Here is an 18,039-nt window from a genome sequence, read left to right as displayed (position 1 = left end):
TGTTATCACCTGTATATTCAGTTCCATTGTCTGTGTGCAATATGCTTGGCATTTTTCCAAATTTGATGCTTACTTGAGCCAAATACTGTTCAAGTTTCTCTGGTACTACATTTTGTTGTGTAACAGATATAGTGCAGTATACCTGGGTTAATCATCTGTAAAAGTGATAAAATATCTCTTCTTTCCTATGGTAAATTTTTCCATTTGACTGCAAAAATCTGAATGAACTAAGTGCAGAGGTTTCTTAGCTCTGCTGTTACTCTTCTTTGGAAAGGCTTTTTTTCTCAGGTGTTCAACCATTTCCAAGCTGTGCCTTATGTAATCCTGCATATCCTGGCCTTGTATCAGCTTCATTTGGTATAGCTTTCTAATCAAATACACTTTATTACAGAGATGAGCTCTATCATGCACCTATTGTAATCCTTCCCATATTTCTTTAGCAGTTTCAGACTTACATATATGTATGATTTGATCCTCTTCTATGCTAAGAGAGATTGTGCTCTGAGCTTTTTGGTTTTTCTCTGTCGACTTATCTGAAGAGTGTTCTGGTCTGACTTTGTTTATACATTTCCATGTACCTTCTCCTATTAGCAGCATTTTCATCTTAAATTTCCAAGACTGGTTGTTCTGGTTTGTAAGATTTGCAAATGAAAGCTTTTTTGCAAATGTGTCACTGGCCATTTTCTTTTATTCTGTTGCAGTCTTCTTTCTGTTGCTGTATCTTGAACTTATTTGCTGTAGCTAGCTATGACTGGGCTAAGAATGGATTCTCAGATTTTCTCTTGGTGGGTATCTGGGTCCATAACATGTTAGAATTTCTGCATATGGCCTTACAGAACAGACAGTGCACAGCCCACATAGGCTTTGCTGCTTAACTGCAGACAGGAAACAGGAAACTTTATTCAGAGAAAAGACATAGAGAATACCATAGATAAAGCTACAAACTTGTAAACACTGCCATCGACTGGTTGAAGAATATATCTCTACTAAATACTGATGTACAGTAGTTGTTGCACAAAATACATTTCTGTATTCAAACGGGGTGATGTGCAGCATCACACCGATGCTGAACCCACCTAGGTGAGAATGTATGTTTGTTATTTTGAAATCATATATTTCTCTTTTAAATAAGGAAGAACAAAAAAAGAGAAATACCCTTTTTTGTATATGAGTGTACAAAAAGAAACCAATAAAAAAAAAGAACTCAATAATATGTTATGTGCCTGCCTTTTGCCTTTTGTTTTTAAATGCATTGTTTGCAATAATAAATATACCACCCCACATTTCAATATGAAACAGCTTTACAACTTGGAATACAACATAGTGAAAAATGCTGCTGATCATTATAAAAATTTGTCACGGACATCATTCTCCTAAATATATAATACATGTAGAATACATCTATTTTTAATTGAGTATGGTGCCTGTTTTCTCTGAGGACTTTAAATAATCCAACATGTAATGTATAGAAATCTGCTTTAACACACTCTACAACCAAGAGAGTGCGGACACCATGTATTTTTTATTGCATTGCTAAACTTTTAGATTAGACTCCTGGCTCGTCCCTTATGTTTAATACATATAGAAATTGCAGTGTTAATAATCAATGTCTTGGAACTAGGTAAGCAGTATAGAGGAGCTTTTGGGCAGATGAGTTTATATTTTACCTTCTGTCACGGCTGGGTGCACAAGACTGTGACTTTTACTCACGTACCAACCTGGCATTTTAAAGTATTTTAATTAAAAAACTCCATTTACTACATTTTATTTTTGATTATTGCCATTGGCCCAAAATCTTGCATTTTAGGGATTGAAGCTATTTCATTTTCAGGTGCAGCAAAGGCACCGGGTTTTATTTAGAAAGTAGTTGGTGGTACCCTCTAAGGATTTCTTCACTTTTACCAGTACACTACTAAGAATGACCTGTTTGCCTTTGAACTTAGCTGGCTTAGAAGGTCAGATAATGGGGGCTTTGTTATGGCCAGTCCCCTTTTACAATAAAAAGCAGGACATAAAGCAGCCATAGGGATTGATTTACTAAAACTAAAAAGTGCAAAATCTGGTGCAGCTTTGCGTAGAAACCAATAATCTTCCAGGTTTTTCTTTTGGTCAAAGCTTAATTGAATAAGCTGAATTTAGAAGATGATTGGCTACCATGCACACCTGCAACAGATAGTGTCAGTATATTGTAAACTGTTGTAGGGAAAGGATAAAAAGAGCTAATTTTATTTTCTGGTTACCTTAAGGTCAGATGTCGCATTCCTGTCCTGTCCATAGCAACCCCGGCCCCAATAGGCTTTTGTTTCAGGGGGTAGTATTTGAAGGTTTTTATTTATTTTGTTTTCATAAAGAGTTAGCTGGTGGCAGTAATGCAGCAGTTGTTTTTTACTCTTATTGTCTAGGACATTTTGTCCAGTTCTCCCTGATTAAAAATGTCCTGTGCTGCCCAGTTTTACACTAATGCAACATCTGCAATCTTAGGCTGGCCATACATTATACAATTTTCTTTTATACTTTTCCTTTAGATTTACCAAAACCATATAATATGAGGTCAAACCTAAACACTTTCAATTCATATGCAATCAGGCAGGCCCTTTCACTACATAGCTGAAGGTAAATCTAATGGAAATTGAATAAGAAAATTGTATAATGTATGGCCAGCCTTATTATCCTTGTGGTAAAACATCACCCTGTATTCTTTTTCTCCAGTAAAGTTTTGGCCAATTCTTCTGCTTTAAAATTGACCTGCTGCCAATTTTACAGTAATATATTTCTGTTTTCTTAATTCTTAATGAGAGTTTGATAGAAATTGCTCAGCGACAGGACAGTTTTGCACCAGAGAGAACAGAGACAGCCTCACAGAACTACTTGCCAATTTTTAGCATTAGGTACAAAGAGAAAAAATATGAAGTTAAATATATGGGTGGAGCTAAGAAGAGGTTTTCTGCTGGAGTTTCGTAAAATTATATTAAAGGTTACATTTTCTTGTCTTAAAAAACACACAGAGCAGTCTCTTACATCCTCTTTGGCAGTCCCCAGCCAGCCCTGTTCAATCCTCCTTCCTCCAAATCCCCCCCTTAGCAAGCCAGGTGCTAAGGGGGCACCTGTATGTGAATGCTTCCGATGCAGACTGTGTGCATTTATAGACACACACAGCTTCAGTAAGCCACACCTCTGCTGCTTCTTCACAGGAGTTTTACTGCCAACTTATGCTCCCACTGCCCTCAGTTTCTCCTGTGAGAGCAGGTAGTTAAGAGAGCAGTGCTGCAGTGGGGAACTTTTTGACTTTAGAACCATTTTAAAGCCAAATGCAACCCCTCAAAGCGTACAGAAATGCTGACAGGCAAAAAGAAGAGTTTACAAAAGATAAGACCAATAGGGTCTCTTCTGTTATATAAATACTGCCTGACAGCATTTTTTAGCTTTATTAGGTGCAATTCAGCTTTAAAATGGACCTAGTGACAACTTCATTTTCAGATTCCATCTCTGTGTGAATTCTCTAGCTTGTGGAACTGTCACGTACGTGGTGGAGGAGCCTGATGCTATCAGGAAGGCCTCTCTTACACTTCTGTCTTGTATTGCCTGGTAAAATGTCAGGAGGCATAGGGGCACAGAGTGGCACCAGTGCCTGATCATTCTTTTCACTGCTGATGCCAGTAGATTGTCTGTGCATCCACAGGATAAAACCCGAACAGCAGATAGGAGAACAGCAGTAACAGTTGATGGCAGGTTGGTGCTTGACAGGAACTGGCTGGGCAGCAGGCAGTGGGTCAGAAGGCACTGGCTGTCAGCAGGTAGTCGAACAGAAGGCGTTTAGCTGGCAGCAGATAGATTATTGGCAGGCACTGGGCAGGCAGCATGTAGTTGGGCAGCAGGTAGATGATCAACAGGCACTGACCAGGCAGGAGGTAGTTGATCAGCAAGTACTGGCTGGGTAGCTGGTAGATGATCAACAGATTCATGCAAGCTGGGGGTCAGTAACTGGCAGTCAAATCAGGTATAAGCGTATGACAGATTATTAGTCAGGGTTCGGGTCGTCGTTGATACAGTAAGGCAAATCAGCAATAAAGAGTAGGCAGAGACATATTCCAAGGACAAACTGGGGCTGACAGGCGGAATTTATGAGTAGTCATAGGCAGACTGGGTCAATAGCAGGACATCAGACACAGGAACAGATTGCAGGTCGCACAAAGGAATGCTGTAGACCAAGCAACATTGATCCTGTGCTGCAACTCTGTTTGAATAGTCCCTCTGGTGCCAGCATTGGTGACAGGTGTGCATGCAAAAGTGAACCTCTGCGTGTACATGTTTAGTTAAGTACCAGCTAGCACCTGCGCATACATATGCGCACTGATGCACTATTTTGTGCGTGGACATGCTTTTCCTGATAGGAATAAAAATCTAAACCCAACCGGACTGAGAGTGATTATTACTAGGGAAGGTAACTGCGGGGTTAAGCTTTCTACACCTACCCAGGGTAGTCACTACGACATATATTACTATAAACATGTACTCTTTGCAGCAACCACTGTTGCAGTTCTGACCTTTAAAGAAAATGTCTGTATCACTCGCTGCCATGCTGAGACAGGAATGTAAAAGAGCTGCTAAAGGAGGCACAATTCTTTAATTTCTAGTTAGAGCATTTGAAGATTTAGCTTAACACATTTTCAAATTAGTTTTAAAAGAAAATTAGTGCTGGAAATAATAAATACATAAAAAAAACAGATGAATGCAATACAAAAAAGTGTTTTAAAGTGAAAAATACTTTAGTGAAATCCAGTATTTTAATGCAAACTCATTAGGCCTCATAGATGACTATTAGCATTACTAGTTTCAATGGTAAGACAAGAGTTCAGAACTGCTGGGGTAGCTATCTCTTCTTGTCCCCTCACTAGGTGTTGCAGAATGGCCCCTTTCAATCAAAAAGTCTAAGTGATGTAGCAGTGGTTTATTATGCTTCTCCATACAAATCCTTATTGGCAACTATCTTAAACGTATCTATATTTCCATCTGACAAGACTTCACAATCTTGCAACCAGCATATTGTTTAGCAGAATTAAATTAAAATGTATCCTATATATATATATATATATATATATATATATATATATATATATATATACAGTATATATATATATATATATATATATATATATATATATATTCCTCTTAGGAGGTCAAATGTATTTTATTAGCCTCTGGACTTTTTAATGTCAATATTTCTTTATTGATGCAAATAAAGTAGAACAATAACAGAAATTGGAAACAGGTAACAAGCTACACCAATTGGTATCCATAGTGAAGATAACATCAAAGTAGTTTGCAAAATGCAATGTCAGCATGTTCAAATAAGAGAAAAAAAAAAGCTTTACCTGGTATAAGTCATGAATAGGCAAGGTACACTTGTCAAAGATAGAGGAGAAAAAGGGGGGAGAGGGAGGGGAGGGGCATTGGAGGGAAGGGGAGAAAGGGGAGGAACAGACCAGTCACCAAGGTGTAAGCACACCTATATAATGATGCTTCATTGACCAGTTTATATGAAACTTTAAAACCTTAAACAATAGTTTTTAACCTTTGACTGTACATCTAGGATTAGGTAGCCAGATGTTCCACTTATCTCTGGATGACGTGGCAGTGAGGTTCATGTAAGCTAACATTTTTTCTATCTCACATTTGCGGTTAAGGCTAAGAATGGCGTCACCAGGGGAAGGTGGATTTGGAGTGTTCCACAGTCTCAGGACAGTGAGTTTTGCCACTAGTAGAAGTTGTGTAACCACTACTACTATGTGGTATAGTGTACCAGGTTCTCTGCAGTTCCTCCAGCAGAGGCCTGTTTGAGAGGGGATGAACCTGGAGAGGTTGAATGGGGTAAGGCACCAGGAATTTACTCCCTTCTGGAAAAGTTCCCAGTGGTTCACAGACCTGGATAAGGTATATGTGATAAAGAAGGCTTTTTTCCAGCAGGTATCTGGGAAGGTCTTGCCCAATGTTTCTTCCCACTTGCTAACAGTAGTGGTCTTTGAGAAGGAGTCCTGGGCATTATATATATTATAAAATAAGGAGATTCCTCTTAAGGGGGTTGCAGGTTCTGGGAAGAATGTATATATCGAGGCTGGTATTTCTAAGTATAGAGGTAGAGGGTGTTTATGAGGGAAGGATTGGATTTGTAGGTAATGTGACAGGAAGTCAGGTAAATCTGTGGGTGTTGTCACAGACGGGAGATACATTTCTGCCTTGTTTAGACAATTCACCAATTACTATCAGTTGTCGGCTGCGGAGGTAGCCAGAAAGGTTTAAGGACGTTGGAAATCTTCAGCTATTCAGAATGAGGCAATTAAGGCCTCTATAAGTTATCCAGAGGATGACTACTGATTGCTGCATCCTGAGGCTTTTTGCGTGAGCAGTGAGCTGAGAAAGACTTCTGAAGGTGAGGTGGTGTTGACTTTTTCTGTGTGAAAAGAAAAACAAATAGACTATTGGTTTACTGCTGTATCATCAGAAGTGTCTGCCCAGCAGTAGGTTGTGACAGACTCCATAGGTAGGTTGCTGTGTTGTGAAGGTAGACGCCCCAAGTGGCCCTTTAGGTGAAGATGAGAGGGGGGAGTTCTAACCACATCTTAATAGAGGCTTGCACTGTAGGGATAAAAGAGGTAGGAGGTGGGGCCCCTAGTTTAATAGCAAAGACAGATGACTTATGGTCTCTATGCGGGACACTGGTGGATTCCATAAGTGCCAATGTTTTATGTTTGGAAATGACCCACCAGTATTTAAGTTGATCTAAAAGACAGACTTTATAATATAATAATAATATAATAATAAGTCATAATATTGGGGACACCCATGCTGCCATTCTTTCTGTGTCTCATCATAATATTGAGGGAGCATCTAGGGGGTTTGAGGTTCCATACATACTGAGTGAAGAGCTTTTGGACAGAAGAATGAAGTTACGTGGTAGGGGGATTATCAATGTGTGAAATAGGTAAAGAAGTTTAGGGAGACGTAGCTTTTTTAAGGTCACTATTTTCCCTGCCGTTGAAAGTTTGTTGGTTCTCAAATGGGATAGTTGCTGGGACAGTGAGTCCAAGAAAGGTTTAAAATTATATTTATAAAGCTGTAATGTGTGTGGGGTCAGTTGGATTCCTAGAAATGTCAGAAAATGTGGGGACCAACAATGTTTTCGTTAGGAAAGATTGCATAGAGGCTGGGACGTTATTACCTAGAATTTGGGGCTGTGTGGCATTTAACTTATAGTAGGACACGGCACTAAATTCATCTAGCAATTTCTGAGTCTCGAGAGCATAAGCATGACATTGTCTGCAAAGAGACTTATTTTGTGCTCGATACTGGCTATAGTGAAGAGTAATATTAGGGTGGGATCTGATACTTTCTGCTAGCGGTTCCATGAGAAGTGTAAAGATAATAAGCGATAGGGGGCAGCCTTGCCTAGTGGTATTTGTTATTTTTATTGGTTTGTAGGTAATCCTTGAGGTAAGTAGAGTGGCTAATGGAGTAGAATAAAGGGATAGGATAGCAGTCTGTATCCATCCTCCAATCATAAACTTGTTAAATACTGTCCTGAGATATCCCCAGTGAACTCAATCAACCGCCTTCTCTGCATCCAAGAAGATTAACCCCTTAGGGCCGACGGAATGCAAATATGCGGTTGAAAGTTTTGGCACATAAGCATCTTTCTAAACAGATGGTTTTTTACTAATCATCGGTTTGGGTTTTGCACATCATATGTTGTAATTGCACTACAAGTGGCACTGTATTTGCACTATGGTTTATGGTTTACACATTTTTCACTGTGTGATGAACAGCAGCAACAGGAATTTATAAGTTTAAAAGCACAGATACATGTAGCGTGGGTTTTTATATAGAAGAAATTTCCGCTGTTTCGTGTTTAGACCATAAAGGTAACTAGTGTGAAAACCGCTTGGCTTAGTTCTCAAATAAGGATAATGTACCTTCTTTGGGGATCCTGAATTATGTAAATGTGGTGAAATACGAAAGAGTCTCTTACTGCAATAAAGACCCCGCATTCTTTTTTGGTACCGTTGGCCAAGTATAGATGAGGAAAGTGTTGAGGATTCAAACGCGGACATTTGTGAGCAGCAAAATGTGTTTCTTGAGCAAAAATTATATCTGTTTTGAGGGAGTGGGCTTCCTTTAAGAGTTCTGCAAGCTTAAAGGGGCTGCTAAAGGCTTTTAGCGTTCATGAACATAACCCGCAGAGGCATATCAAAGATTGATTATTTGCTTGGGCGTTGATGTATAGGAATATGTTGTAATGAGGAAGGCTAGGGAAAGAGTACCTGTTAGATGAGAGTTTCGACATCCGAAGAGTGGAACTGTGTTCAGCAGTGATATGCAGGTAGAGCACATTTGTCGGTCTGAGCATCCTTCAGATCAGATGGCAGTGCAGATGATATGATCCGTAAGTTAGGTCCATTCATGGTGAGCGCAGCATCTTGGTTAGTGACTGGGTGGGTAGAAGAAACTCGAAAAAAAGTTAGGTAAGAAAAAAACAAAAACAACATACTGTATATAAGAAACTCCTGACAAAGCAGGGGGTAAAGCAGATTGACAGTGCTACGCACTGAACAGGGAAAAAAAGACAACAAACCGGACGGTTGGGCTCCTAGCCTCATGCCAATACGAAACGTGTGGTGGTAGGGAGAGGCCTACGTAAGAGTAAGGGGAGCAGGTCAGGTCTATTCCATTTGCAGTCATTCTAGGGAGGATAAAGCAGGAGGCTGCACATCTAGGTGGAGCAGCTGCCACTGCTTGAAGAGTTGGATGCCTTTTTCCACACTGTATACTGGATCTGTTTTTCCGTTCCAAGTGATGAACAGACTTGTTGGGAAACCCCACCGATAGATGATTCTGTTGTTGCATAGAATTTTTGTGAGTGGGGTGAGCTTCTTTCTGTCCATTGCCACCTGCTATGATATATCTGTGTATAGGGAAACCCCATTGAATTTGTCTGGTACCACCGGACTTTGTTTGGCTGCCACCATACCACGTTCTTTCACATGGTAGTAGTGAATGTGTGCCAGGGTATTCCTGGGAGCAGTGTCGGGTAGAAATTTGGGTTTGGTTATGCGGTGGGCCCTGTTGACGCATAATTCAATGTCACTCAGAGACGGTATGAGGGCCTTCATGAGGCGCTCGATAAAGTTGGTTAGCTCATTTGAAGGTATGATTCAGGTATTCCTCTGAATTTAATGTTGTTCCACCTCAAGCGGTCTTCTAGATCCACTATTTTATTTTGAAGGCACTAAAGGTCAGATTCCTGGTCAGCATAGGCATCAAAAAGGTCTTGTGTGCGGAGTAGAGGTCCGCCATTTTAGACTCTAAGTGCTGGATTTTATCAGCATGCGTTTGAACAGTATCATTCAAGAGGTGAAAATGTCTGAGAAATCATGTAATCGAGTTCTCCTCAGGGAGAGAAGCATGTTTTTCAGGGTGTTTTCTGAATTGGCCTGATCTGTGGCTGGGAACATTTATATCAGTGGCTCTGACTGCTTGGCCTGAATGGAGGCCTGGGAGAGGACATGCTGCAACCCAGGGGAGAGCTCATCCTCCTCCCTGCGCTGCCTGGTTTTGACTGGGCTACGAGTGGTGGGGGTAGAAGGAGGGGGGAGAAGTCCCCCAGTTCCTCAGGCTGGTTGCTGGTGTGTCTCCCTGCAGCTTGGTGAACAGGCTGAGTGCAGCCACTCTACCAGAGCTGGGGTCAGCGCCATGTTGCCTACCTCACGATGCAGCTGCCAGGTAGAAGTCCTTGAGGTGCTGGGGCGGCTTATTCACTTTCCTCCTCTTGGACATCTCACCTTCTATTTTGGCAATGGGACAGAAGGTGAAGGTAAATCTCTCCAATGGGACACAGTTAAAAAACTGGCCGGGGTTATAACCCTTCCTTACTCCATCCAAAATGAAAAAAAAAGGTTTTGCTTATAGTTCTACTTTAGAGCAAATAGACTGTGCACTTTACATGTTCCTCTAGAGCTTAGTAAATGAGAAAAAGCTTAACTTTACAAAGAATGCCCAATCACAACTCTTCCTGTTCCTAATCCCACTCATGAAGACACCATCAAGATAATTCAGTAATTTATAGCAGGAGGGAGTGAGATATGCATTTTAAACTCCTGATAGGCTTCTTTGAGGCTAGAAGAATAGAGTATGCTTAGGCACTGTCACACACATGGATATGTTCTGCTGTATATAAAAAGTTATATATATATATATATATATATATATATATACAGTGGGTACGGAAAGTATTCAGACCCCCTTAAATTTTTCACTCTTTGTTATATTGCAGTCATTTGCTAAAATCATTTAGGTTCATTCTTCTTCCTCATGAATGTACACATAGCACCCCATACTGACAGAAAAACACAGAATTGTTGACATTGTTGAAGATTTATTAAAAAAGAAAAACTGAAATATCACATGGTCCTAAGTATTCAGACCCTTTGCTGTGACACTCATATATTTAACTCAGGTGCTTTCCATTTCTTCTGATCATCCTTGAGATGGTTCTACACCTTCATTTGAGTCCAGCTGTGTTTGATTATACTGATTGGACTTGATTAGGAAAGCCACACACCTGTCTATATAAGACCTTCCAGATCACAATGCATGTCAGAGCAAATGAGAATCATGAGGTCAAAGGAACTGCCTGAAGAGCTCAGAGACAGAATTGTGGCAAGGCACAGATCTGGCCAAGGTTACAAAAAGATTTCTGCTGCACTTAAGGTTCCTAAGAGCACAGTGGCCTCCATAATCCTCAAATGGAAGACGTTTGGGACGACCAGAACCCTTCCTAGAGCTGGCCGTCCGGCCAAACTGAGCTATGGGGGGAGAAGAACCTTGGTGAGAGAGGTAAAGAAGAACCCAAAGATCACTGTGGCTGAGCTCCAGAGATGCAGTCAGGAGATGGGAGAAAGTTGTAGAAAGTCAACCATCACTGCAGCCCTCCACCAGTCGGGGCTTTATGGCAGAGTGGCCCGACGGAAGCCTCTCCTCAGTGTAAGACACATGAAAGCCCGCATGGAGTTTGCTAAAAAAACACCTGAAGGACTCCAAGATGGTGAGAAATAAGATTCTCTGGTCTGATGAGACCAAAATAGAACTTTTTGGCCTTAATTTTAAGCGGTATGTGTGGAGAAAACCAGGCACTGCTCATCACCTGTCCAATACAGTCCCAACAGTGAAGCATGGTGGTGGCAGCATCATGCTGTGGGGGTGTTTTTCAGCTGCAGGGACAGGACGACTGGTTGCAATCGAGGGAAAGATGAATGCGGCCAAGTACAGGGATATCCTGGACAAAAACCTTCTCCAGAGTGCTCTGGACCTCAGACTGGGCCGAAGGTTTACCTTCCAACAAGACAATGACCCTAAGCACACAGCTAAAATAACGAAGGAGTGGCTTCACAACAACTCCGTGACTGTTCTTAAATGGCCCAGCCAGAGCCCTGACTTAAACCCAATTGAGCATCTCTGGAGAGACCTAAAAATGGCTGTCCACCAACGTTTACCATCCAACCTGACAGAACTGGAGAGGATCTGCAAGGAGGAATGGCAGAGGATCCCCAAATCCAGGTGTGAAAGACATCTTTCCCAAAAAGACTCCTGGCTGTATTAGATCAAAAGGGGGCTTCTACTAAATACTGAGCAAAGGGTCTGAATACTTAGGACCATGTGATATTTCAGTTTTTCTTTTTTAATAAATCTGCAACAATGTCAACAATTCTGTGTTTTTCTGTCAGTATGGGGTGCTATGTGTACATTCATGAGGAAGAAGAATGAACTTAAATGATTTTAGCAAATGGCTGCAATATAACAAAGAGTGAAAAATTTAAGGGGGTCTGAATACTTTCCGTACCCACTGTATATATATATATATATATATTCTGGTTTTTTTTTTGTTTTTTTTTACTAATCTCCTTGGCAAAGGGTATAGACTCCTATTAATGATTCAATTTGGTTTAAAGCCCAACTCCAGGAAAAATAAAAATCCTCCCCTGCAAAGGTTATATGCTCCTATAGGTCTAGGGGACAGAACCTATGCTGCAGCAGTGGACTGTTCCTCAGCATCCTCACATCCAGTGCAGGACTACGGACTGCATCTTGATGATGTCAGTGGGCGACTGCCTGCTGGGGCATAGAGGAGAAGAGACTGGAGGGAATAGTCTTACATTGTGTAGAAGCCTTCGGGTGTGGAGGACTGGGTAAATAAAACTACTTTTCTTGTTCCCCTGGACCTAAATGAACAAGGGAGGATTTGCACTTTTCACTGGAGTTTAGCTTAAAATATCAATTAGCCTGTGACTCCCAGATTTTTATCCAAAATTAATGAGAGCTTTTAAGGTGCTGAATAAATGATGTGTGTTCTTTCCTATAAACAGGGCTCACGAGATGACCTAAGTACTGCAACCGCCTCACAAAGTCAATCTGCCATTAAACATGCCACTTCTGCAGATACCTCATTTTCTAAAGATGTATTAAATTCCATAGCAGGTAATGTAAGAGCTTTGGTGACTAAAAAAACTTCCTGAAAAGTATGCAGTTAATGCTTCTGAGAATTATTTATGGCAAAGTCAACTTATTTCATTCAGGGGAGACATACACCTTTCTACAACCTAACTAGCAAAATAAATTACATATCATATTAAGTATTGGGATACTGCAATACAAATCTTTTCCTTACACAGCTGAACGAAAGTGATGAAACCTTGGTGCTTGTAGTAATAGCAGAGTTCTGAGTCCCAGATGTAAAGTGAATGTTCATAACATTCAAAGGTATTGGTTCCACTGTACAAATCTTAGCTAGACTTTTCTTAAAGTGTGTTTTGTAAAGGGGTCTTAAATTTGAATAGTCTAAGTTCTGTTACAGTAAATTAATTGGCTCTAGGAACCACAGTGCTTATATGAGAAACTTAATAAATTAAGGTGTTATACTCAGTCTTGGTGGCAAGAGAAGCTTTCCAAAACATGGTTCAAAGCCATAAGAATAATTCTTAGTAGGATAATCCCTATAAATCAACAAATGTGAAATATGACTGTAGCCTCTACATGTGTGAATGCTTTAATAAGGTGCTGCACGCTAAACAGATGTGTCCTTAGGAATCTTTTGTAACAATGTTTGTAGTCTTTACTTGGAGTGATGACTATGGCAACTAATATAAATAATAACTAATATTCAGATACTGCCACACACTGTATTCAACCCCAATGTAAGGTAAATGAAAAGCTGGCCAGTTTTTCATTCACTGTACTTTGGAGTTGAATACAGCGAGCGGCGGTATCTGCATGCTATATTATATTTTGGAGAGAGATGTGCTCTATTTTTGCTAGCACCTGAACAGAGTGGAAGACTGACACTGCAGGCTTGGAGCAGTGCCAATCTGTTATGGTGTTAATGGCAAAAAGTAGTCATCCTAGCTGTGTCAGGGATGAGAGAAATATGTATGCCGACATTATGAACCATAGTAGTAATCAGTTAGAGGGTTCAAGTCCTGCTCCACTCCATCAAGAAAAGAGAATACATATTTTGGTTGGTTATGCAGGAAAAACAAAAATAGTGATCATTTATTTAAAGTAGTTCTTTAGTAAATGCTTGGGCTCAACAACCAACAACAAATGTTATAAATAATAGAATGAGTCGGCGCAAGTTAGGAAAATCTCAAAGGGAGCTTCAACTTAGGCTCCCTAATATCTCTAATATGCTATGATGGAAAACACCATGTATCTAATCCGTAAAATTGTGGTCACATATATGAGGAGAGAAACAACTTTATCTCATATTAAAATCTGAATCTAAAAATCCGAATCTTAAAAATAATCCAAGACCTAAAACGAATAAAATGTCTGTCTTCCAATAGGTCTAAGGTAACACCATGTATAACACCATATATAGAAATCCGTATAATTGTGGTCATATATATGAGGAAAAAATAAATTTCATGTTACAATCCGAATCTGAAATCCAAATCTTAAAACTAATCAGAGACCTGAGACAAATAAATGTCTATCTTTCAATAGGTCTAAAATAGCAATTAGAATATAAATATAAAAAGCCACCTTCTGATTCTCAAATATAAAACAGATCAAATAAAAGATTAGGGATAAATGCCAGACAACAGCAGCACACTGTTATAGTCGCATCATCGCACAATCGTTGTGAAGTTATTAAAAAATAAATATTTCCAATTTTATAATATTCCTAAAAGCCACAAATATAGGGAGATATATCCGATATTGAAGAGAAAAGTAGTGAATCCGAATCCGTAAAAAAATCCGAATCACATAAGTAAATAAATCCAGTGTCTGTCTTCCAATAAATCTGAATACCGGTTTACAAATAAATAGAAATGGGATCTTACAGGTATATGTCAATTCACAGCAGTAAAACACTAAGAAACTGCTTTAAGATAATCTAATCCCATAATAATCTTAAATAAAAATGTAGTGATGAAAACTCTCCTAAGTGAATAAAGATAGTGCTCATAAATCAATACATCAAAAATACATCATAGTAGAGCAATCCAAAAAGTGATCGATGAATATCAAAAAAAAAAAAATATATATATATATATATATATATATATATATATATCTCAAAAATGCATAAATAGATATATAAATGGTGAATTAATAATTATAATAACAGATAAAAATCAATATAAATATAAATATGCCGAAATAATTCAGTCCATGTGCAGTAAAAAAATTTATCAGTGCAATCAAAAAATAGTAAAGTGATGAAAGTGCCGTGATACAAAAGTTCATCAGTGCATATAAAGTGACAGGCAGTGCATCTCTAGAGAAATCTTGTGACAATCCAATGGTGCAATCCGCGGTGAGCCGTATAGATATGGAAGCAGTGGCCGCTCACCTCACTGCACCTTTAGGGTGCTTTTAGCTGATATCCAGCCTCTGATAATGGGCTTCTCCAGTGGCTTCGATCTATATAGCTGACAATCCTGAATTGGCTCCAATAGTACCAGTATAATCCAGAAAAGAAGATAATAATATCCAATAGTGAAGTATGTTGATCACACGCTTTTATTAATAACAATCAGGGAAACAGGAACAGGCTACCTCCGTGCTACTTAAGTTGGAGACAGTCACCCTTAGCCCATCCCTTGATAAAGTCACGTGATCTGTGACGCAGACCTATAGACCTATTGAAAGATAGACATTTATTTGTCTCAGGTCTCTGATTAGTTTTAAGATTTGGATTTCAGATTCGGATTGTAACATGAAATTTTTTTTTTCCTCATATATATGACCACAATTATACGGATTTCTATATATGGTGTTATACATGGTGTTACCTTAGACCTATTGGAAGACAGACATTTTATTCGTTTTAGGTCTTGGATTATTTTTAAGATTTTGATTTTTAGATTCGGATTTTAATATGAGATAAAGTTGTTTCTCTCCTCATATATGTGACCACAATTTTACGGATTAGATACATGGTGTTTTCCATCATAGCATATTAGAGATATTAGGGAGCCTAAGTTGAAGCTCCCTTTGAGATTTTCCTAACTTGCGCCGACTCATTCTATTATTTATATCTATACTGGTATGGAGTGAACATACTAGAGTTTGCTGCATGTGGGGTAGGATTGGATCCTAATCTCATATAGTTTGATCATCCACAATCGACTTTTATAAGAGATTTATTTGCTACAGCTGATTAAAATCAGAATTATCACTCGATACCGTATACGGAAGTGACAGCGCGCATATCACCCCTTACTTCAACAACAAATGTTGACATACCTTAGATCAGTGATGGCGAACCTTGGCACCCCAGATGTTTTGGAACTACATTTCCCATGATGCTCATGCACTCTGCAGTGTACTTGAGCATCATGGGAAATGTAGTTTCAAAACATCTGGAGTGCCAAGGTTCGCCATCACTGCCTTAGGTAAACACAAATCATTTCTAATGCAAAGTTAAAATTGTCAGGCAGTGTGTTTTCATCTGCTGTTATTTGGAGTGTGTGCATTGACCTGTATCTGGTGATTTATTTATTCCATATGCAAATCAAATGTATCACTGTGCCATATTGTTCACATGTATATGTCTGTTGATTTTCTCATCTGTACTCCTGTGACTTTCTCATTTGTGCAGTTTATGTGTCTGTGCTGTCCTCTCATCTCATCACTTTGCTCCTGCAGCCTTCTCATCCATTGCCATCACTGCAGGGAACAATGCAGACTCCCGGGCATCATTGGCCAGTTTGGAATCTATCCCAAGTACCAATGAGAAAAGTGAGAAGACTGAGAACTGTGAAAAGGTATGGATGAAGGCTCAGAGTTCAGAGTGCACTGTCCTATGTATACAAGTCTGTAATACTTTTCCTATTTTACACATACCCTTTATATGCCACAGAGCCATAAAACACAATGCTTTAGAAATGTGCTTTCCATGTTCCCTTGTGTTTAGAGGGATTGTAAAGGCAGAAGTTTTTTTTTTTTAACTTAATGCATTTTATGCATTAAGATAAAACAAACCTTCTGTGTCCTGCAGCCCCCCTTAGCCCCCCCCCCCCTAATACTAACCTGAGCCAATCTTTATCCAGGAATGTTGCAGGAGTGTCTCAGCTGCCCCTGACTCCACTCCCCACTGGCTAAGACAGCAGCGCTGTTCGATTGGCTCCCGCTGCTGCCAATCAAAATCAGTAGGCCATTAAGGAGAGAGAGGGGGCAGGACTGGGTTGTGGCTCTATGTCTGAATGGACACAGGAAGCTGTGACTCAGCTCAGGAGGGAGGGGCCAGGAGCACAGAAGAGGGACCCAAGAAGATGAGGATCCTGGCCACTCTGTGTAAAACAAACTGCACAGAGCAGGTAAGTATAACATGTTTGTTATTTAAAAAAAAAAAAAGACTTTACAATCACTATAAGGGTCCATGCACACTGGCTTAAAAATCCCTGCTTCAACAGGAGTTTTGTGTTTTGCCTGTAGAAGCAGCTCAATGTTATCCTATGTGTCCAAACACATTAGGATGATTAGAGGTATATTTTAAGCTCAGCGTTTAGAGGCAGAAAAAAAAACACTTCTAGTTTGCATTTTTGATTGGAGTTTTCTGGCAGAAAAAATGGTAAACACTTCTAAACGTGCCTAAACATGTGCACAAAAATGCTCTGTATGTGCGTTTTTTTATGCCAAAGGAAATAGCTTTTTTTTTTTTTAAACCCAATGTGCATGGAGCCTTAACTAATTTTAACAGCTACTAATATTTCATGGAAAAAATAAACATCTTTGGGAATCAGGGAGGACTTTTTTCATGCTAGAGCAAACTGAATCACACTTTATAAGGGTTTTTACCTTTCATCTGGACCAATTTCGTGTTTAAAACAAAATCCCACCTGGACCTACATCCCGATGCCAGCATGTATGTATCCTGTATGCAAACTATTACAATAGAGATTTATTTAATGCAGCAATTGGGCTCAAACTAAAATGGCAAGTGATTTAAGGTCATTAAACAAAGCTGTGTTTTGATGCCTTTTGCAGCATATTATACTGTAGTCAAAATGGCGTAGGAGCCTAATAATCTGGCGCTGAACCATAACCTTGCAAAATGACAAAAAGCAGTAGAAAATAGAACAATTTGTAAACTTAGTACAGCAATAGATGGCACTTCTCATTATTATGCGTATGCCTCTAAAACAATATGTGAGACTTCAGGCAAAGTGCTAGTACCCAGACACATGCTTTTATTTTCACTTGGCATATGCCATTTAAAATATGGTTTATGGTTATTGGCATTTCAACTTAAACTCTGACTTTTAGAAGAAACCTATGCACTAAGAAATATAAAGGCCAATCCCTCCACGGGCTTCCGGTTGCCCAGTGAATAAAATTCAAAATACTAACAAAAACAAAGTAATTCACAACTCTGCCCCGAGCGATATCACCAATCTTGTCTGCAAATATCAACCAAACTGTCCTCTCCGCTTCTCCCAAAACCTCCTGCTCTTTAGCTCTCTTTTCTCCTCTTCCTATGCTCGT

At 39.5% G+C, this 18,039-nt stretch overlaps 1 protein-coding gene across 6 annotated transcripts in view; it reads left to right on the top strand.

Annotated features, from left to right (window-relative positions):
• DOCK10 (dedicator of cytokinesis 10) overlaps positions 1 to 18,039 on the top strand; it is a 482,217-nt gene that overhangs the window by 352,016 nt on the left and 112,162 nt on the right. For 5 of the 6 annotated variants that reach the window (XM_082248984.1, XM_082248985.1, XM_082248981.1 and 2 more), the window contains exons 34-35: positions 12,414 to 12,525; positions 16,201 to 16,319. In XM_082248984.1, the coding sequence (XP_082105110.1) occupies positions 12,414 to 12,525; positions 16,201 to 16,319 (231 nt within the window). The remainder of the gene's footprint in view (positions 1 to 12,413; positions 12,526 to 16,200; positions 16,320 to 18,039) is intronic. The other variant, XM_082248983.1, reaches the window with a different exon arrangement.

The sequence above is a fragment of the Pelophylax lessonae genome (genome assembly GCF_965119305.1).
Source record: "Pelophylax lessonae genome assembly, chromosome: 3".
Lineage (NCBI taxonomy): Eukaryota > Metazoa > Chordata > Amphibia > Anura > Ranidae > Pelophylax > Pelophylax lessonae.
Note: the sequence above shows the minus strand (reverse complement) of the source record. Positions and strands in the feature narration are given on the sequence as shown.